Consider the following 22,467-nt stretch of genomic DNA (forward strand, 5'->3'; position numbering starts at 1 on the left):
GTCTTTTTTTGTCTCTCTTATTTTTCGCATTCATATGTGGACTTGTTCTGAAAGGGTTTTGTCATTTTGGTATGTCTCTTCTGTGTTACTGCCTTCCTTGCCAAACCATACGAGATAGCCGTCCTATTCAGTGGTCCATCGTTATATGCTTCGCAGTTATAAAGACGAAGTCCTTCTAGCCAGTCCCCCAGACAGTGGAATCGAGAGACAAAAGAGTTTTAACAACATAAATTATTTTATTCGTCAAACGTCTGGTGGAACATTGGTCAGCGAGAGCAACACTGTGACATCGTGAAGAGATAAGAGGGAAACTTGCTTTAAATTATTCACGTTGCATATCACAACAATAACAACACATATTGTAAATGTGTCACTAGTTTAGATGATATAAATATACTCTTCCTTCCTCACTTTCGTGGCGCCAGAGGGGCCTTTTTGGCGACCACGGGTAGCTTCTCGCCCTGGAGGTATGGGTTCTTTCCCTGCATTGAAAAGAAATGAGTCCGTTATACACTCTGATATTTTTTTATCGGAACACATCTAACTTGTTTTTTTCTCGTACTATAGAGCAATTGTAAAGACAGAATTGTAGCTCTGAGTGACACAACCTTCAGTCCAGCCTAAGTGAACGCACTTACTGCTTCTCTATATGTAGGGTCTTGCATCCATCATAATGTCCACATTAGCCTCAATTACCACCGTAGGTAATGTACGCAATACGTACGAAACAAACAATTAGACTATAGTGAAATAAAATTGATTTCCACAAGAGCAGCAAAGCCTCGACCTCAAGTGCAGTGTGTGGCTTTAGAAGATCCACGAAATCGCTTTGAACTCTTTTGATGTGGAAAAAAAAAGCAGCTAGCATGAAGGGACTTACAGCTCTTGTCTTTGGCTGCTTGACGGACTTCTTGGATTTTCTCGTGTGTCGCTTTGCATAGGACTCGTGGTCCTAAGAGACAAAAGGTACAGGGGTACGTGTAACTACTGTACGCGTCAAGTGAACGACTACTAAAATGCAATACCCAAATAATGCCGCAAAAGTGCTATCTTATTTTCCAAATTATACGCTAAACCTTATGGGGAACATCACATGCTTTTTAGTGACACCAGTGTTTCAGTGCAGTAATTTCGTTTCTTAAACGACGGCAAAGATCGGTGCCCGTCAATTTTAAGAAGGCCGATAATGCAACACGAGAGATCGAAGAATTACGTTACAATATCGCCGTTACGCACTCAACAAACTGTCTCCAGATACAGAGCTTCTTATTTCTTATTTGTGCAAAAATCGAATTTGCTCCAAAAATCACCGAAGGGCATGCCTATTATTCTTTTCTTTCTCAAAAAATGATCCAGCGCTGCTTATTTAGACAAGGACACAATGAGACATGACAGGACGGACGGTACTCCAACTATGTTCGCTATACATGAACATGTTCACTGGAAACTTTTAACCACCGCACGATGTTACACAAGGTGTCACATGGTATGGTAGGATTTCATATATTTAGTTTGTATGTGCAGTTACAGCCATACTTTGTCGTGTGTGTTAGTTGTAAAAATCAACTCACCGCTAAAAATTAAGTACTGATGTCTCAATGCTGAACCCAAGCGTATCGTTTGCGTGTGTGTTTCCTAATGCGTTTCGTTCTTATGTCTAAATTTTCTTCTTGAACATCAAACAAGAATTATCGACACTGTTCTAAAGAGAACAATATTTATCGAGTTCCTAGTTAATTATGCAAACGTTATGTGTGAATTCACAAGCCGCCATATGTTTCTTGTTACGAGTGACCTGAGGAGATAATCTGTAAGAGTCCACTTAGTGTACGTGTCAATTTCGTCTGCTGTTGAAGTTCTGGTTGGCTGTCACGCCTGGCTGCTGTGAACGCACAGCCCAGCCCAGCAGATCAAAACTTCAGCAGCAGACGAAATGGACATGTCTACTAGGTGGACTCTTACAGAATACCTCCCCTGATAATGCTGTGCAATAGAATACTATAGAAATCATACCTCTTTTCTGAAGAATTTCTTTGCCATCACAGTCTTGTGCTGTCCTTCCACCTGTTCGAAAACAAAGGCAGGTTTGTTACTCAGCATGTGCAGGAGAAAATAACAACTTTAGCTTTTATTATTACCCTCGTTTCGCTCGAGGCAGTGCTACACACTAACAACCTGTAAGCCATCCAAGTTACAGAGGCATACGTTCAGGAAGAGAATTACAAACATAACCGTTGTACGCCAAGGGCTCCGTTTATGTACAAAATTGTGGAGGAACCACCGGCGATTATTCTCATAGTAAGAGAATAGTCTAACGCTATTGGAGAGCTACTCACTTTCGTTAATAAATTATGCGTTTCAAGGCGTATAGTCTTGCAGTTACGACATATAGATGACGTTCGCTGTTTCAATGCATAATTCCGTAGAGAATAGAAGCATTTAGCAGCACACCTGCCGATGACTATCTTGGAGAAAGTGGCGGGAGAAGAGAAGCGCCATCCTTCGCGAGCACCCCACCGCGGAGTCTAAACCTTCAGACATGCGAACACTCTCACGCTGCGTTACATGCAGGAAGGTTCCGCCTACTCATCATCATCATCATCATCATCATCATCATCATCATCATCATCAGCCTGGTTACGCCCACTGCAGGGCAAAGGCCTCTCCCATACTTCTCCAACAACCCCGGTCATGTACTAATTGTGGCCATGCCGTCCCTGCAAACTTCTTAATCTCATCCGCCCACCTAACTTTCTGCCGCCCCCTGCTACGCTTCCCTTCCCTTGGGATCCAGTCCGTAACCCTTAATGACAATCGATTATCTTCCCTCCTCATTACATGTCCTGCCCATGCCCATTTCTTTTTCTTGATTTCAACTAAGATGTCATTAACTCGCGTTTGTTCCCTCACCCAATCTGCTCTTTTCTTATGCCTTAACGTTACACCTATCATTCTTCTTTCCGCCTACTCACTGACGCGCACAACCATAGACGATGTTACGAAGGAATCTATTGAACCGAGCCAAGATCTACTTTCGCATTGTTGCCCCACCGCCTACTGTCGCTACCTACCCAATAGCTCGGCATCTTTATGAAAGCTGGCCAAACATTTCTTTTAGCTTTGCAAATAACATGTCTAGAAGTGATGAGTTTGTGAGAGCTCTACGTTCACATCTAGCGTTTTTATTCCATTTTGATATTACGTATATCGGCATGAATATGTTGGCTTCCGGCGCGTGCCACGCAACTCGGTTGCTCGAGTGCACGCGCTATTTGTATCGGCACTGAAAGTGCGACTGCCAACCGCCAGTCGCCAACAGTTAGTCGACAACCAGGAATAACCTAGTCACGAACCGCCGACCACGAAAATGGGCTATACGGCTTAAGAAAGCTATTCGCTTTGAAGAACATTGGTTTTCAGCACTTTCAAACGCAGCGGTCCAAAAAGTGTGAAAAAGAAAGCAAATAAAGCAACAGTGCGTTTCGAGCCCACATAACGGGCCACTGAACTCGGTGTCTAACTCCTGTTTCAGCAGAATATACATCGATATCCCCTCCGGTTTTGTATATCGTGACGCTGCTTGCAAACCCCACTCTCGGACAAACGAACCAATGACTCAGGATTGGTTTAGTGGTTTCGTGGCCAATTAAATAACGTAACTATGTATTACAGGCTATTCAGTGACTATGATCAAACGTACACATATGCCTCGATCTGTTCGCTAGGCGAGGCCGCACTATAATAGCGCTATGGTAATGAATGAGCGAGATATATCGGAATAGCCTTCATCATATTCACAAGAAAGGATACGGATTATGTCACGGGGCCGTCAACGGCTCTACGGGAAAAGGAACTTGAAAATTTTGTCGTCCTAGTTATCGTGCTCATTCGCTCTTTGAGACTACCGTACATTTTTGCTGCTGTCGAAGCAGCAATTAGTCCATCGTTCCGAAAATAAAAATTGTCAACGCGGCGTGTTGTCGATGCTTCGTCGCCGTTGCGTATCTGCGCCACCTCGGTATGGAAAACCGAGGTCACAGTTACAGCCTAGCTGACTCCCTAACCTGAGCCCCAAATCTAAGTATGGGAGCGTCTCCGCATTTCGCCTACGAAGAGGCGAAACCAGCGGCCGTTGGGCACCAAACATAAAGGCGTCGTGTTCTAAGTACGGCGATAACGTAAGCAGCCAGTCAATGTACGGTGCCCTCCATGCGGCAAACGCTAGCGGACGCTGAACTCTCGCACCGGTACGGCGGGGTCAATGTGCTGCACGATGCGGTCCAGCGTGGACTCCATGAGGCCCTCGTTCTGGATGGAGCGCGCCAGGGCGTCGATCTCGTTCTCCTGGGTGGCGCCCGGGCAGTCGAACATGTGCTCGGTGTCGCACATGCAGTCCTGCGCCGCCTGGTAGTCTCGGCTGAAGGCCGCCGTGTTCTCGAACTCCTCCAGGCAGCCGTCCTCGGCTGCGAGCCCGATCGGGCAACGTAGATTGGGCGTTAAAACAAAAAGCGGCCGTGGCTTAGCTTGGTTAAGCCTGGTGATTGCGAAGCAATAGTGTGTTATTCTCGGATCAGCTGGTAGTAATTGAGTAAATATACTCAGTAATGCCTGAGAGGAGCGGGAGTTAGGCCGCCATTGGTGGCTACGGCCTCGCCTCGCGACGGCGTGAGATGGGGCCCCGTTTTTACACAGCTGGTGTGACGTCAGTCTAGGTCACGTGGTGTGACGTCACGCAGCGAGGTCACGCTAAAGGTCAATGGTGCCTACCACCGCCTCGCCACGGAACGGGCTGAAGTGCGACCTAAAGTAGTATTGCTTCGCAATAAAAAAAAAACATAACTCTCGGCCATGTTGGCACATCGTTATAGAGGACGTTTCGTCTACTTTCAGCGCCCCGCTCACGCGTGGAAAGTCCTCACCCGACGCGACTGTTGCTGCCAATGCCCATTTCATTTCGAAAATTGTTGTCGAAGCGGTTGAGTCCCCAAGTGTAGTTAAGTTCTTGTTCTTTTACTCGCATAGTTGCCATGTTTGTGCGTTTACACTTGCTCCCTTTGTAGCCTGCCAATTTCTCAACCAACATTGGCAATTTTCCCTTTTTTATTTTCATTTTTATTGTAGTTTCTTTTTCATGTGTTGCTTCCTTGTGATGTACTTGCGACTCATTCTACTTCATCTTCGGGCTTTCCGTGTTACTGTGTATGCTCGTGCTATTCCTTTTCATATTTGTAATGAGCCTCCCGTACAATCATGCCCTCCGGGCGAGTGTAGTGATATAAATACATGAAAAGTAAATAAATAAATAAAGTTGCGCGAATCTTAGTTTCCGTGCTCCTTAGCCCTGTATCGCTATTGTAGTGGTAATCGGGACTTGCTTCAGCGCTGCCAGCGCATATACATACGACCATAGAAAGTAATAGCCAAGCGTCTTTTCTATTTCAGTGACTTTCTTGTGCAACCACAAGGCACTTCGTGGGATCATGGGCAGTTTCGCCTGCAAATGAGAGCGAGTCCAAAGTGGACCTGAAAATGTCGAAAAACAATGTCCTCGATACCAACGACGTGGACGTCTATTAAGGCGATATATTTTGCTTGTCATCCTTGCCCCACTGACAAGAAGGTATGGTTTAACCAATAAATACCTACACGTATGCTTTTCTCGCGTATCTTGTTAGATGTGCTGTTGTTTCTTGGCTAGACAACTTACCTTTGTATAAATTCATTAAATGCCATAATGTGTAAATAAACAAGCAAATTAACACTCGCAAACGTGAAACTGATCCCTGACCCATAAACACAAACACACACACACATACATACATACATGTATGTATGTATGTGTGTTTATGGGTCAGTGATCAGTTTCACGTTTGCGAGTGTTAATTTATATATATATATATATATATATATATATATATATATATATATATATATATATATATATATATATATATATATATATAAACAGGGTGTCTACAAAGCTGAAATTTCCAAATCCTTTGAGCTCTTTAGGTTTTCCCTGAGTGCCTTTGCAAAATTCGCTGAGTGACACAGAACTCTGTTTTATGTCAAGACGGGCTGACACCATGTCGCCCGATGCTGTAACTCTCTATGAAGCATGTTCAAAAATAGAAAAACGACTTAATCCAGTTTGATTCGTGAAGAGCAGTATTTATATTATCTTAAAGAAAAGAGAATGGAGGCGATTGTAAAATGCATAGCGAAAAAGATATCTTCAAAAAAGTGGCAAAGCCCATTGCAAATACGAAAAAATGGTAAAGCCATTGCAAATCGAGTCAAACATTTTCAAATACAAATAAAAAGAGATGCATACAGCAGTAAATATTTTCGAATACGAGCCATTTCTGCCAGCTGGCAGCAAGCTCATTGGTATGAGGACCGAACTTCGTTACAAGTGCAATTCTCTCTTTGCAGCTGGAAAATTAACCTCTACTGTCCTGACATACTTTCAGCCCGTGCACAACGCCTCAGTATTGCGTTTCATTGCTCTGAAGAGTTTATTTTGGTTTGGATGACAGAGACGTGCATCTCGGCATCAGACAACCCTTAGAGTTTTTTTTTTTTTTTTACAAGTTGAGGCAGGGCCTTGACGTTCCCCCGTGGGAGACCTGAGCCCGGGTCGCGTTAAACCTTGCCGGACGTACAAGAAAGTTGTATCCATCCATCCATCCATCAAGCTCCTTCAAAGAAGCGGGTGCATGCGTGTATACACAGTGTGTTCCGTGACTATTGCCCCTTCCCACGCTTGTTAAGCTTCACAGCGATACTTTGCGTCTGCTTCGCAGCGTAACAGTGCTTTGTTGAGGTAAAGCTGACTTTCAAAAACAGGCATTATACAACGCGTCTTGCTTTCCGAGCTTTGAAGCCAATCGCGACGATTACAATAGCGGAGTCGGTGCCACTGCTGAAAGCAACGAATTCTTTCAATGAAAAACACGGCGCCGAACCGCAAGAACCTTTATAGCGAACATCGAAGCAGCTCGGCCTAGCATTGCCGCGATAGTGGTTAGACTGCCAGCGGATCTGCGTGCGAGAGCGTCGATTCGAGGCGGCAAGATAATCAGATGGCCGCGGTGGCGGCTTTGATTAATGCCGTTTCGGTCCTGCTGTGACGGTAAAAAGTCAGGAAACTCGGACGGTGAAGGGTTCTTGCGTCCGAAATTTCGGACGTTCTTATACATTGACTCCATGGGGTAGGTGGTGGTACCGCGAGGCCTTCCGAATTATCGGGCGTGTCCCAAAAATCGGGTGTCCGAAAAATCGGTCGTTGACTGTACAGTTGTTATTCCTCCAGCCGACGAAACCGCGTGAAAGGCGATTCATTACGATTGCTTTATTACTCGAGCCAGCATCAGCGCAACTTTCGTTCTCTTTCAAGAAAATTACAGCTAATTTTACCTGATACACGCACAAATTCCCTGATTTTTACTTGAGTACTTCCAGAATATGCAAGATCCCTGAGAATTCCCGGTCTTCCCGGTTGGTGGACACCCTGATAATTCAATGAAAAGTTATCTAGCTCCGGTGCATAGGTAGTTGAAAAAACGAAGGGGCACACTTACGAAAATTGCATGGTTAATGATTTAACGTTTCGACCGTTTTAACGTTTCGACCAATTTAACGTTTTTAGCGTAACGACAGGTCCTTTGTTAGAATAGACGTTTTTATTTTGACCAAGGCCGTGCCACGGCTAAAACGTTGAACCGTCAAACATGCAAGTTTCGTAAGTGTGCCTCTTTCTTTCTTCAACTAACTGTATATAAACAGTGTGAAAGCGCCGTTATAGCCATGATGGACACTCTCACTAGCGACCGCGTTGGCACGCCTTGATGACAGGCCACTTTCAGAACAGTCAGTTTTGGAATGCCGACGTGAACTGTCGTCGCAGCAAAAGTCGGTCAAGGCTTTGTTGACTTTTCTACGTAACAGTGGCGTATTAGAAAGACTATAATGACCCCATTTCGCCCCTTCTCACATTTTTTCTCTCACGCTTTTATTTTTGTCACGCTCTTCTTTCCGCCTTTACTTCCCCTTTTCCCTTCCCCTAGTGCAGGGTAGCAAACCGGACATTTTAAGTCTGGTTAACCTCCCTGCCTTTCTCTCATTTGCATCTCCCCCCTTTGCATTGATCCCTCTCGAATCTTTTTTTGTGGCTTCAGTTACACTTAGCCTGATACCAGACACATTAAGGCTTGCAGTCACCTGTGTATCCCTTGGGGCAAGGGTTGGGTGGGTTGCAGTAGGCAGGAAGCACAGCGTCAGTTTTCACCACCTGCACGTTCTTGGCACTGCCATCAGGTTTCAGGCGCTGGAAGCCTTCACCGGCGCCACCTGCGATATAACGACGTGCTCAGCGTGGGCTGGTGTAGCCATCGCACAAGTATGTGCTGTAAAAACAGTTGCCTGTATAGAAAAAGGCCCCTGAACTGTCCTACTTACCTGTAAACCTTAGCAAACGGAAATGATGAAAACCAGAAAATTGTGGATGAAAAGAAGCCTTACATTCAACTTGTCTCTTTCCGGAAGCCATCTGAGGCTTGTCTCTCCCTTCGTTGTGGTCATCGCCATTTCACAGCTTCGGGTTCAAGTTTAGCTCACTACTCACAAGCCAGAGGACGCTGCAAGCGGCGCGTGTAATGCAACTACGAAAGAGACAAAAGAAACCGAGGGGGCCTGATTTGCGTCAGTGACTGTCATACGACGCCATCAGATAATAAAACGAAGATAAACAAAGGGGAATAATTTGTTCTTCTAATGTAAGTGAGCAAATAACAAGGTAAATCGAAATGAAAGTGGACAGAAAAAGCACTTGCCACTTTTGGTAGCGGAACCCGCACTCCCCGCTTTGTGAATGCTAAACTATGAATGCTTAAATTCAAGGTCATCAGTCTTGTTCCCTTTATTAACGAACAGAAGTATGTCCCTTGCATCTGCTTTCATCGCGTCCAAACATTCACTGCGAGATGATGATGCTCACCAGTTCTTTGCGATTTTCTCTCCCGTGGCCTTAGCAGGAAATGTCGCATTAGTAGTGCTCGAAACCTCATGCAAATTAGTGCTCTTACCAACAGAACAGCAGGTGTTATCATTACACCACTGCTGCCCAAGTTGACTCCAACTACTCGTTTACAACGACTGCAACTACCTGCAAAAGAAGTTATCGTAGTCACCTATGCTAATTTTACTACTTCGATAGGCTAATACTACCCAGTAACTCCATTCTGATTGCTACAACTCATTCCAAGAAAACTGCCTCGGCTTACTCCTTGCCTTATACCACGACCACTGTTACCAACACCAGACGTGTTTCACCCACCAGCGACGTACTGGTGTCCCCAGAGCGAGCTGTGCTGCAAGTACTCCTGGTCTCGAATGCTGGGTCCTCCGAGGATGTCCACCTGAGGGGCTTGACCCCCGCCTTCCTTTCTGTACCTGCCCAGGTGGTGTGCGCCGAAACTCGGGTCGCGCTGGTACACGCCCGCCGAAAGCGGCGGCTCCTGCTTGGCGCGCTGCTCGGCGGCGAACTCGAGCGAGCTGTCCGATAGGTCCAGACCGGAGCCCTGGATCCTGGACATCACCTACGGCCGGGTAGTTAGACGTAGAGACGCTCAGTGCTGACCCAGGTGTGGAAACACAAGCACATCTGGTGCCCCGTTAGCTAGGCAAGCACAAGTTTGTCGCAAGCTTCACATCCGGCAGACTGGGCTTCGGAAAGATGACTCTCAGCGACAACGGAAGTCTGCAGCTGTTAGCAAGCTTACAGCTGATCACCCACAGTGATCTACGCCTGTTTGATTGGTAGCTCGCGGCAGACATCCTTGCGTCTGCCTAACAACTTGGCAACAAACGGCGTTTTTTTTTTAGAAACTGACAATTGAAGTTCTGTTGCTCTTCTTCAAAACCACCATGGACATCGCGTGCAGGAGCGCACATCTAAAATAAAATGTAGGCCTATAAAGCCTTCATTTGAAACGCACTGTATTGCATATCAGCCATGGCGGGACACTCAGTCCCCCAGCAAGTCGCTGCTGAACAATATGTCGCAAGTTCGACTCAAGAATGCACTTCGCTTGAGACGAACGCTGGTGTACGGATATTTGTGTGCCCTTTCACGGTGTGCAGGTCATGCACTTTATTCTTTAACTCATTACTACGACATTTTCTCCATCGCGCAGCCACGGCTTTCGAGCTTGAAATGCCACCACTTATGAAATATGCTCCTTTTAATGCGAAGGCATAATATGCTGCATCACACGAAAATCCTTCGGCGTAGTCGGCGGGACCGAAAGATGGCACCAAAAATGACCGACGACGCAAAGACGTCAGAAAAATGCTCGGACTGACGCCAAGTTTCTAAAAGAGGTTTCTGTAACGAAAGAAAATTAATTACCTTGAAAAAAAGATTCGGTAAATTTCGGTGTGACGGGCAATCGAACCCGGGCCTCTAGCGCGCGAGACGAGCCCGCTTCCCCAACACCACGGTGGTTGGCGCATTACAGGTGACTAAAGCTATGCCTAGTGCGCGCGTCATTGTACACGTGACGGCGCAGCCAATGCGGAGGAGGTGGTGCCACGTCATCAGTATACAAGATGACTATAAAAACAAAGATCGATAATGTCCTATCGAACGGCGTTGCAGCGGTTGTTTCGAGTTATGAACTCATCGCGGGCAAGCGAGCACGTTGGGATGCTTGGGGAATTTTCGTTTGGCTTCACCGAGCAGCAGTTAGAACACAGGCGAGAGTGTGCGCGGACAAGGAATGCACAGAGAAGGCATTTCCCCACAGGGATTACGTTGTTTTCGCATGCCCACACGTAAGCAGTCTTAGATGTGTCTCTGCCGAATTTTTGTTTTGCTTTTTTCATTTTGTCGCTACGTAAATACTTGTATATGCTAGAAGAGTGTAAGTGCATACAGTGTCCCTGAAATTTTATCTGCACATTGTCCGCCTTCCGTATAGTTGTTTTCTATTGATTTGCTCTCGCGAGGGCCCAGGACGCGGCCCGAGCTCGAGGCATTCTGGAATGAGGACGCCCCTCCAAAGATACATTCACATAATTAGGATGATTATCCTCTCTCTTGCTGAAGCATATGTTTTTCCTGCCGAAGCTTGTGTGCATATTGTGCGCTTTAGGCTACTCTGTGGGAAACCATTATTGTCCCATTTTTGCTGCTCCCATTTGTACCATTGTAAATGCACATCCCATTAGGCTCCACCTTGTGGACTCGTATATTATCTGCATGTTTCAGTATTTAACGCAGTTACCAATGAACAAATAAGAATTACAAAAATCCCACATTTACCTAAAATTCTACTTCTATGTTGATCGGATCAATGACTGTGTATCAACAAGTATTGTCTCGTGCCAGAGGAATGATTGATATCAAATACAATGAATGCTTATTTTCCGTTTATACGCATATATATATACAGCCTCATGGTCTCTGAAAGGAGGCTGTCTGAACCACATGACAAGTCAGGGTGCTTCAAATATTTTGGAGCTCAGTGCGATGTCTCTTACATAAACGACGTGGAAGTATCGAGCAGGTGCATAAATGAATTTGTGATAGTCATTGTAGTATTTTTGTATAGTTCACCCTATCTTCAGAAATATACAACTCACCTGCTTGAGGAAGCCATCAGTGAACCCTTCCAGACCCCGATCATACGAGGCTGGATTAAAGGTGAAACTTCGCGTCGCCGCATTTAGAAGAACAGCTGTGAAGAAGAGTCTGCCGTTGATCATGCCGAGTGATTCTGAAAAAGATGTGAAGCTACCGTGAACACTACGGTCACAATTTTTCTTTATTCAGGCAGCACGGAGCTTCGCCGTCGCTTTTGTAGTCCTCATCATCGAAGTCGTACAATTACCGCTTTCAGCACTGCCTCAGAACAGAGCAAACTAAAAGGTGACAGTAAAAATAATACGTTTCAAAGCAACAACTCAAGCATCCCGGGAAGCTGGAAGTTTTACTAAACTTTAGTTTTAAACGTACAGACATGAACAGAATGTCTCTGCTCCTAAAATAATTCGGCCCCTTTTCAGTTCCTCACGGCAGCCATTTGTTGACTTCGACGCATATTGCCTAATGACATGCTGCTTATCCTCTTTCATAGCAACAGACGTCAATGCCAAGAACGACCTATGACTATGGGTATGCGAACAAACGCGCCTACGCCACGCATTGCGCAACAACAACGGAGTGTTCGACCTCCGAAGAACAGTGCGCCGACCAACTTGCCCTCCATCAGCTCGCACTGCGTCGCGCTTTCCGCGGCGACACCGTCTGCGAACAGCGTACGAAGAACACTATGAGAAATGTGCATCTTTAGCCTCCGTACTCACCTCACTTGTGCGTTGGGTATATCTGTCGGCGCTCTACAACGCCCGTTTGCCTCGTCAACAATGCAGGGTCCGGAAAAATAGCCTCTGCCGGCAGTGTCTCTCCCAGCCTCGGTTGCGGCGTCAACGTCCAATATGGCGGCGCAAAGGGGGAGACGCTTCCCGACACGCAACGGGCGCGCGCCGCCGTCGTCCCTCTTTCTCCGCGCGGCGCGGCTAGCGCAAAAATCGATATCGTCACTAGGTGGCTCCGAGATGGCGCCAGCTCCCCTACGCCGCAACGTCTTTGTTCGAGACTCGGGGTTCCGGACGTACGCTGCTGCTCCACAGGTTGCAACGGAAGAGTTTCGCCAACAGATGGACTAATATAGGGGAAGGAACTAACTGTTGCATCAGATAGGTTGCCAAAATTCGCTTGCGTTCGCTTCGGCTCATTCTTGGGCGTTAACAGAATTTCAATGCCTCATTATTTTGAGAAGGTGTCAAGGTACGACAATCTTAAGATATTAGGGTACGACAATAGGATATGCGTCAGTAGAAATAAAGATAAATTGTTCATGAGAGGCGCACAACATAAACAATAACTAGCCGGTAGTGCAAGAGACTGTTTTAATGGAGCCCTAACTAAAATAAAACACTTTTTTTTTAATTTCGACCAATATTTTGGGAAACCTAAGAGGGATAGCGCTGTTCAGCTTTCCCAAGTTCTTTTCTGGCAAAGTCATACATTTTCCTCATACTGCAATACAGTTCCCAGCTGAATAATTAAAAAGAATAACTAAATAACTGTTTCATTTTCAGAGTAGTGTTTCAGAGTAACTGTTTCAGAGTAGTGTCATGTAATTCAACATTAAGGCCGACCTGTAGTGAAGCGATGCTTCTTTAACAATATTTGTAACACTAGCACCACTTTCCAGATATGCGGCCACACTGTGCTGTGAAATACACTGCAGTTCCAGCTAAATTTCCCAAGAGTATTCGTCAAGCACTTCGGGCGACCTTAGATATCCGCCGAATTTCGGCAGCGTGTGCCGTCGGACGCCTTTATAGCGAAGTGCTCAGGACCTCCAATATACTTTCTTTTACATGGTCACTCCGTCGTGATGTTTGCGCACCGTACCGCTTACAATAGAGCAGGCTAACCACGTTCCACAAAAGAAAGCTGTTATCTAACGCACAATTCAAGAGAGGCTCACCGAAATTAGTCGCCACTTCTTCCGTGCAAGCTATGTGTGCCCGAATGTGCGAATGCAGCTAACCCCAATGCACCGGGATTCACAGTGTGCTTCCACGGCGAAATGCAGGATCTACGCGAAGTGAAGCTACGGGTTTTCGAATGCCGTGGCAGGCTCCTTTGCCCTCAAAATTATTGGTTCGTTTACGATAGTTCGATCGCCTTTTGCCTTTCTTGACATTCGCGTCCTCTCCAACCAACATGGCTTTGGAGATGTTGCCCGTCGTTAGAGATGGTTCATTCATTACATCGTCACCAACTGCGATGTATTCGTCGGCCGACGCAGCCGGTGATCCGTATGATTTGAGCACTTCCTGGAGCACTGTCGCAGGGATGCTACTGACATCGGCACACCCGTCAAGCGGGCGTCGTTACTGCTGCCGTTAGCGATAACGCAGAGTGGCACCTCTGCCTTGGAGGCTTCTCAGGACGGCAATGGCGGCACCACTAGGTGGGGTTCGTTGTAGAGCAACATGTCTACCTGTTTGTTGACGACTTGTACGGGCGCCTCAATTTATTCGCTGTGCACGCAAATTCGTTGTAGTAGTCTGTGTTGTAGAGGTGTCCGCAATACGTATGAAAGGAAAGAATTAGTTTCAGGCATGATCAATACGTTGTGACAGAAGGCATTTCACTGTAGAGGCGTTCGTTGTAAAGGCATTGGCCTGTATTTCGAAACGAGCGCTAGTCCTAGGATTTCTGCTGAGCAGACATCACTACTGCTTGGCTTGAATATTATAATTGGAGCATGTGCCATAAGCTAATCATTAAACAGTTAATTGTTGAATATTTTCGTTAGCCACCAGGACATGGCGCTTTGTTGTGCATGTAATTTAGTCTACATAAAAGAACCGAATTGCGAACATGCTATGAGGTCCCTTAAGTATATTTGGTCACAGAAAAGAAACTGCGCCTCCATTCCACCCTGTGAAAATGGATGCACAGCGAAGCTGGTATGGATGTTAGACGAGCACCGCCACCCCAACCTGCAGTGGATAGCATGTCTGTAGGTGCAGCACATATCCTCATTCTTTTAGGCCATCCGCCAAGCACAAGTGCCTTATTGAACTACTTTATTGTTTAAAAGTCAATTGTGGTAAAAAACACCCAAATTGCGACTCACACACATGTCGCTGACATGATAGTTTCGGATTGTTATTCAAATATACTAGGAAAGATAAATTTCTTACGCAGGAACCGAAAGACAAAGGCAGCTTCCAGCTGCCGCTTGTAGTCTGTGAGAGGAGCCGCAGCCACTAGGTGGCGGTATTCTTAACACAGCACAAATCCTCATTTTTGTAGACCCTCCGCCTTGCGAGGGTGCGTTATTGAAGTAATTGTATTTCTCAAAGTAAAATGCCTCAGAAAATTCGTAAAGTTCGACTTACGAAAAACGCACAGATATGAATGCATCGGATTGTAATTCGAATATACGAGAAAACATAAGTTGGTTTCGCGGAAACTCAAACACGCACACACACCTTTTCCAGCGGCAGTTTTTTGTATGAGCACACCACGAAAAATCGTGACCAACTGAAGGCAAACAGCCTCGCTGCGAAAAAAAAAAAAAGACGCCTGGTACATCGGGTGGCTTGGCGTTTTGCATTAGAGACAATTGATCTACTTTTTCGGCGACACGCTGTTTACGCCGTCGGATAGCAAAATTGCGTGAAAACCACTGATACTCTCTTTACTATATGAAATTGGCAAGTTACCCTTTAGTTAATTCAGGAATGAAGTGCGACTTATGCGCTTGCACCTGTAATGTTACAAGGCATGTCGACTCGTGGCCACCCGTTTCGTAATACACGCCCCTGAACTTGCGGAGAAGTTTATTATTTTCCTAGGCGCGCTCTCTTACGCCTTGCAAAACAGAGCTACGCGGAACGTCAGTGTACTCTATAGCAAAATTTGTGTCAGGAGCGCTTCAACACCTATCGTAGTCCCTGAAATCTTTACTAAGAAGAGGGAGAAAGAAATATTGTTTTAAGCGCGAGCATCGCATACCTGGTTTGAGAACTTTTAATTCAGGGCACCGTTGGCTCACCCCACTCCGCGCGTCCACTCGCTGGATCACCCATCGCTGCTCAGTGTGACCTGGACAATTCTCAGGTGCAGTAGTACACTGTGAGATTTGCTCTTTGCTCCACCGAAGTCCTTGGCTAACCTTCCTGCCTTTTTCTCGCTCTCTCTACATGACAGGAACTGTATGATGAATGTTGATTGGGGTTGAATAGGTGTAGGACGAAGATACAGGGGAATGAATTGGTTGGTAATTGCCGCCACGCGATGGCTTCCTCTCGGTCAAGCTAAAGGTTTGGTAGAGGGGTTTGTCTCTTGGTGCGTCTGTAGTGTTGCAGCACTTCAGTGCAGCTTAGAAGTTCCGTTGGTGCGCCGTCTGAGAGGCGATGCCTTGCGAAATCTCAAGCATGAATTACGCAATCGTATCATGCACCACTATTGTTTAGGGGTTAGTATGAACCTTCCTCATTTAAACAGTTGGCAGTTATCTGGAATTCTGTCTCTCTCTTGTGGCCATGAATATGTTGAAGGAAACACCACATCTTTATCTTTACTGCGCTCTCTTCATTCATTGAAATTTACGCTAGGACGCCCGCCAAATAATATGATTGCATAAGTACACGAACATTATTTCATTTTTCAACTTCCAAGATGTGTCACGCTTTCTATAAGTAACAATTCTGCACAAATATAATTACCCTCACTCAAGAACACACTTTATGATTGCGATAGCAATTATGGGGACACTCCAAGTGCATTTCTGCGGTCGGCATCAGCGCGAGCGTCGGTTTGGCCGTGACGATCCGCATAAAGTCGAAGGGCGGATGGATGGATGTATGGATGGATGGATGTTATGAGCGTCCCCTTTGGAACGGGGCGGTGGCTTGCGCCACCAAGCTCTTGCTACTATGCTGCCTAATATCCTACCTAGGTTAACCAATGAAAAAAAAAAACCCACTATGAACTACCACGTCCAAATTTTCTGATACCCTATTGCGAACTGTGCTTTTGTACGTCTCCGTCTTTTGTGTTTTCTTCCACCAATCCTCCAATCGCCTCTTACTGATGTCTATTGCGGACCTGTTTGCTTTACCACTGCTCCCGCTGAACCCAAGGGCTTCAAGGAGGCCAGTGGTGCCTAAATCTACCGCTGGGTAGACGTCTTCACATTCTAATAAAATATGCTCCGTCGTTTCCCTAGCTTTACCGCAGCAAGCACATGCTTCTTCTTCCTTCTTATATCTCGCTTTATAGGTGCGTGTTCTAAGGCATCCCGATCTCGCTTCGAAAAGTAATGAGCTTCCCTTTGAGTTATCATAAATGGTTTCTTTCCTAATTTCGTTTTTTCGCGATAGCCATGTTGCCACGCCCCCTATACACTCTGTGGGCGAATGAAAGCTTGCGAGGAGAACCGACGATCGCGGCTTAATCTCGACCGCACGAAAGCCACGAATGCGAAGAGGAAGTGCGCCGTCCTGCGCGCGAGGCACCCAACGTTGCGAGGCGCCGGGAGGAGGAAAGGGAGGAGGGGGGGGGCGGTGTTCTTTCCGGCTGCAATTGCGCATGTGACAGCCGCGCGTGGTAGCGCGGCCGTGCCTCGACAGCCATCTGCGTTGGGGGCAGAGTCTAGGTACGTCGGCGGCTCGTAGCTTCGTGCGTGCCGCGTGCCCGCGGCGCTCGCTTTGCGTTGAAGCGATAGGCAGTACGAATGTCACTTCGCTCGCTGCTGCTGCCGCGTTTCCTCACGACAGCGTTTTGACAGCGAGTGTCCGCAGTCATCGATTGTGATGTGTTCACGTTCGCGGTGCGCGCTGACAACATGCTTATTAAGTTAGTTAGCAAGCGAATGTTTACAGTTGATACGGCCAATAAAAGTAATATCCTTACTTCGTGTGGCTGTCTGATAATTTGCTATCGCAACAGATGTTTCGCCTTTCAGGCGAAACTGCGTTTTTTTTTTATTATTAGCGGCTTTGTGGCGTACCTCCTTACGAACAAGGCTGTGCTAATATGAGCTTGTGTGACCGAGAAACAGGTGACACAATTTCCAAGACTAAAAACGCAATTTAAAAAATGGTGACGAATGCCTCTTTTTCTTAAATTTATGCCTCAAATGCCTCAAACAGGCTATCATTTCTGTGAACACACACTTTTTCAACTTCAAACAGAGCAACAGTGTCCTCTTGAAAGCACGTGCAGTCAAGCCAAAAAGGTTTGTGGGCCACGACTAGAGCGAAAAGGCCAGTTGGTAGAACCGGTCGGCGTCCCTTATGAAACGCTACATTCACCTGATGCGTCAACAGCTAAGTGCAGAAGTGAATTTCTCTTTGAGCATATAGAGAAAAATTACTATGACGACCTTTTTTTTGGCATTTACAACCTACCAACTTCATTACGGAGCTGCGCAGTGAAATATTTGCCTCCTATTCACAGTGTGGTATTAGAGCTGTTTATTTAATCTGTTCCGCTGTTTTGGTGTACTTGCTGCAAGAAAAATTAGGGAAAGAAGCGCATGACCTTACTAAAAGAAAGCAACGGCGATTTTGGAACTCCTCCCCCCGCCCCCCCCCCCGCCCATCCAAATACAGTTTCGCATTGCGAAATGGCAGTGAATCACTGAAACAAGGCACTTATAAACACGTGTAATCGCGGTGCACAAGAGCGCGAAACCTAAGCCGCAGAGCCATTTTAGTCCATTTAACCATTTTAGTCTCGGCCTAGTATTAACTGCTTCGCACCAGACAAGCTTGCGTAGACAAATTTCCGCTACAGTCTATATGAGACAACACACTTTTGTACAGAGCTTTCTGGATGGAAGTCATGTTTCTGTCGTACATTACACTTTTGCTCTCGTCATCGTACCTTGGTTTGCAGTCACGCTGTATCTAATAGCACGCGCGACGCTGTTTGCATAGAACACGTACATTGCCTTTGTTGGGGCTGCAAACGCTACGCCAGTGTTCAGAGCCCGAGACCGCGCTCCAGGCGTAGGATCTTTACTGATTCACGAGTCAAGGCCAAGCCGGAAGCGTAATCTAATTCCCCAGCAAATAACGTACTAAGCTAGTTACTTGGGCGAAATTAATGGAACGATTAATAATTCCTTTCCATCAAAGAGGTAGCAGTGAGGGCCATCGCTAACTCCATTAGGGTGGGTTTAGTGCCTGCCCCCTACACTTACATACGCAGTGAAGACCAGCGACTTCCCTGGGCTTTTCAATCCTGCATAGGCCGCCCTGCTTGGCAGAAACAACGCCATAGTGCGTAAAATGGAGAGCAGCACCGTCGGAAAGAAAAGCTTAAGCTCAATCTGCTCGCGGCCCCGCCCAAGCAACAGAACCATTTTATTTATTTATTTATTTATTTATTTATTTATTTATTTATTTATTTAATCATTAGATCCAGATAGACCGGACTTCTCTTGTATGTTGATATTTTATGTGAAACGCTATTCCATTTAGATAAATGGCAAGTATTTCAGGAAAATTCCGCAGTGGGGCAAGTTGGCTGGACTTAACATTCTTGCTCAGAGCGATGAAGCGACAGGACTTGAGCGAGAAAACAACAGACGACACCTGAACGCGAACTATCAGCTGGTTTATTTTTCCGCGAAAAAAGATAAATACACCTGTTGATAGTTTGCGCTCAGGTGTCGAGTTCTTTTCTCGCTCAAGTCTTGTCCCTTCATCGCTCTGCGCAAAAGTGTTAAGGAAAGTATTTGCAAAAGTATTCCACTTCTAGCTGGAATCTAGGAGAAACAAAATGAAGCGTTAAGTCTGCGAACAAGGCCCGGCGCAGATGTATGGCATGGATTCAATCTGATTCAACGACAGGATCACTAATAACAAAAAAATAGATAGAGAGGGAGAGAGAGAAATAGAAGAAAGGAAAGCGAAGCGCACGTCTGGTTTGCTACTCTGCAAAAGGGGAAGGGGATATAGGATTGAAAAAAGAGAGAGAGAGAAGAACGAGCACAGTTTCGCGCACGTTTGAATGCACGCACGAAATCCGCAAACGGTCGCCAAGACCTGTCGACTTGAGGTACTGCAATAACGCTTTCGTGACTTCTTGTGCGGCATGTACAGTGATGGTCCAGAGATCCTCATTTCCGAAAATGATCTATAGTCCTTCCGGTTCCATGCTGTGCGGAGAGACTCACGCTCGACGTCGTAGCGGGAACGGAGACATAAGATGCGATCACTCGTTTCTGTAGTTCCAGAGGAGTCGCACTCTGGGCGTATCCCCCATTCCTGTGCAGAACGCCTGGCCCTTTGTAAATGCCACCTCGAGCCAGAGGCGGCACAACTCTGTCGCCTCAGAGCGGGAAACCTTTCATGGCACTTGTAGCTTTAAGGATGCATCAAGTGTATGCAGATGACACTTCGGGGGGCTAATAGAAGACTAGTACTTGCGTGTCATACCTTTAGCCATGAAATGAAGCTTTCTTGCAACGTCGGTTCTGGATAAGGGGATATGAACAACGAAGTCATTTTTCACTGTGGCAACCGCACTTGTTCCACACTATATTCAGTTACAACCTAATCATTCAGCAGAGGCTCCGCCCACATAACCGCGCATGCGCTTGCCCTCTCTGCATCCGCACTCCCAATTATGTTTCCCGATGGCTGCCCATACTGATTGAAATTCGCCTTCGCCGTGACTTTGCGGGAACGAGCGAACGTAATCGGCAGGCCCACTATACAAATTCTCAAGTTGTGCAGCGTTGCATTTGTCACTGCATTCTGAGTCTGTCAACGACTATTGTATCCGTTGAATACAGCAATATCTCTGAACGCATTACATGAGTATCCAACAAGTCCACCTGCGTCCAATCTCGTAATTATTCAGCAGTAGGAAAGAATAGCGAGCTGAGCTAGCATAATGTGGAATGATACTGGGCACAGAAGAAGGCGGAAGGGAAACGGAAAGAATGACAGGACAGGTCAAGACAGAGGCTCCTGGACAGGGTGTGCAGTGGGAGCAAGCCCCCCCCCCCCCCCCTCCCGCTCTTACAGATGTAACTTGCGCGTAAGCTTTAGAAAAACAAACAATTCTACACTCAAAATACGCTTACGGAGCCTGGATGACGACAATGGCAGAAAGAAGCAATACACGTATGCAACTATCCCTTAACGCAGTCGCTTCTACACTGCCTCGCGTGTAGGACAGTGTCGTGCAAACGACCCAGAGCAGCCCTCGTAGCGGTTTTTGATGCCATGCGGCCGTGCCATGCGCCGTGACTCGCCGATTCCGATAATGTTTGCCTTTCGGATGTTTGCCATCGCAAAAATTACCATCTGCCGCTTTCGCAATCGTAAAAGAATTAAAAAGCGAAACGTAAAAGAAACAAGGTCGACCCATCACTAAAGCTCCTTAAAGTTATGTGCCCCGCACGAAGGCTAGGGAGGCAAACATGGACTGATTAAAAGCTCTCGAACATGCGTAGGCGCGCTCTAAAAAGCTTCGTAGGCAGTTCGACCGAATATAATTTTTTTAACGGCTCATAGAGTGCGCATGGGCTTGGCAAACTTCCCGATGCGATGCGCTAATACCACTGCCTGCATACAGCGCGATAGTTCGATGCAGAAGGGAGGGAAATTTTCATTTCCATGCAAATCCGGCCTTTATCTGGCGCGCAGCCACGGCTTAAAAAAATGCTGGATCAAAAGGAGTTTGGCACGCGATGCATCAAAGACGTCACGTTCTCATGCATTTTTCGAACATGCTCGCTCCTTTTACGAAAAAAAAAAACAGGAAGAGAAAAAAAAAGACGGCCATGGGCTTGTTTCCTCAGCAAAATTCTGTTGAAGGATAACCGAAACTACGTGTGAATGTGCTTTCTAGAGCGAAATATGATCACGCTTACGAAATACGGAGATGTATGCAACAGGGACAAAGCGTTTCTCACACCTCGTGTGAGGGAAAGAAAAGAGCGATGGGGAGGGATGTACGGCGCGCGCGCGCACACACACACACACACACACACACAGACACACACACACACACACACACACACACACACACACACACACACACACACACACACACATTCCACAGCACTTCTTATATGCGCGTATTTGCGTATTCCGACCACTAACACGACAACGACACACAGCCGCGAAACTTTTCGAAGCCAAAACCTGCTTAAGAACAAATTATAGCGCAGCTCAGAAACGCAATTGTACGATAAGCATCACCAGCATTTTTCTTTCATGACAGTACATTCCCAGAGAAGGGCGAAGTACAGAGGGAGGGGGGAGAGGAAGGCGGCGCATTTCGACGAATTTGTTGTGTGAATGATACTGCATACTTAAGAAACGACTGAATGCAAATGACGCGCGCTGCTTCCCATTTTGGGGAGAACCCTATCTGTAGCACAAGCACCATTCTCGCTAGAGCAAGACAAGCGTCGTAATGTAGCATTAGACAGTTCAGAAAGACTCCAGAGCCCGACAAGCTCGCATGAAAGACATGTGACACTTCTGACGTCATCTAGAATAGCGCCTACCTCGTCCTACACGACTTTTGCTCTCTCGAGAATTCAGCGCGTTATGCACGTTGCAGAAGTCTCGCTCTAACACCCGAAACCTGTGCGTCATTGTGGGTTATTGCGCGTATGACCGCCTACCACAACCACTTGTACGGATTCATGACAGCGACACGTGGTGCATTAGAGTGCGCACGTAAGCACAAAGCCAATAAACCCTCACTAGAGCGTAAAACCTGTTATTCGGATGATACAGGCAGTCGACATTGAATACGAGATCACGCTGTCGTCTCAAATCCTGGAAAATCCCCTGAACATCAAGCAGACGACTGAATAGAAGCATAGAGCGAGGTAGGGC

General features: G+C 46.4%; 1 protein-coding gene across 1 annotated transcript; it reads right to left on the reverse strand.

Annotated features, from left to right (window-relative positions):
• Positions 1–213: 213 nt before the first annotated feature.
• 7B2 (Secretogranin_V domain-containing protein 7B2) lies at positions 214–12,522 on the reverse strand. Its single transcript, XM_050168803.3, has 8 exons — positions 12,370–12,522; positions 11,647–11,780; positions 9,338–9,599; positions 8,224–8,352; positions 4,246–4,463; positions 2,014–2,064; positions 881–952; positions 214–482 (listed from the first exon to the last, which is right to left on the reverse strand). Exons 2-8 carry the CDS (start codon positions 11,767–11,769, stop codon positions 408–410), a joined length of 930 nt encoding a protein of 309 aa, XP_050024760.1. The 5' UTR covers positions 11,770–11,780; positions 12,370–12,522; the 3' UTR covers positions 214–407.
• Between the last annotated feature and the right edge of the window lie 9,945 nt (positions 12,523–22,467).

This window comes from Dermacentor andersoni, chromosome 10 (genome assembly GCF_023375885.2).
Source record: "Dermacentor andersoni chromosome 10, qqDerAnde1_hic_scaffold, whole genome shotgun sequence".
NCBI classification, from domain to species: domain Eukaryota; kingdom Metazoa; phylum Arthropoda; class Arachnida; order Ixodida; family Ixodidae; genus Dermacentor; species Dermacentor andersoni.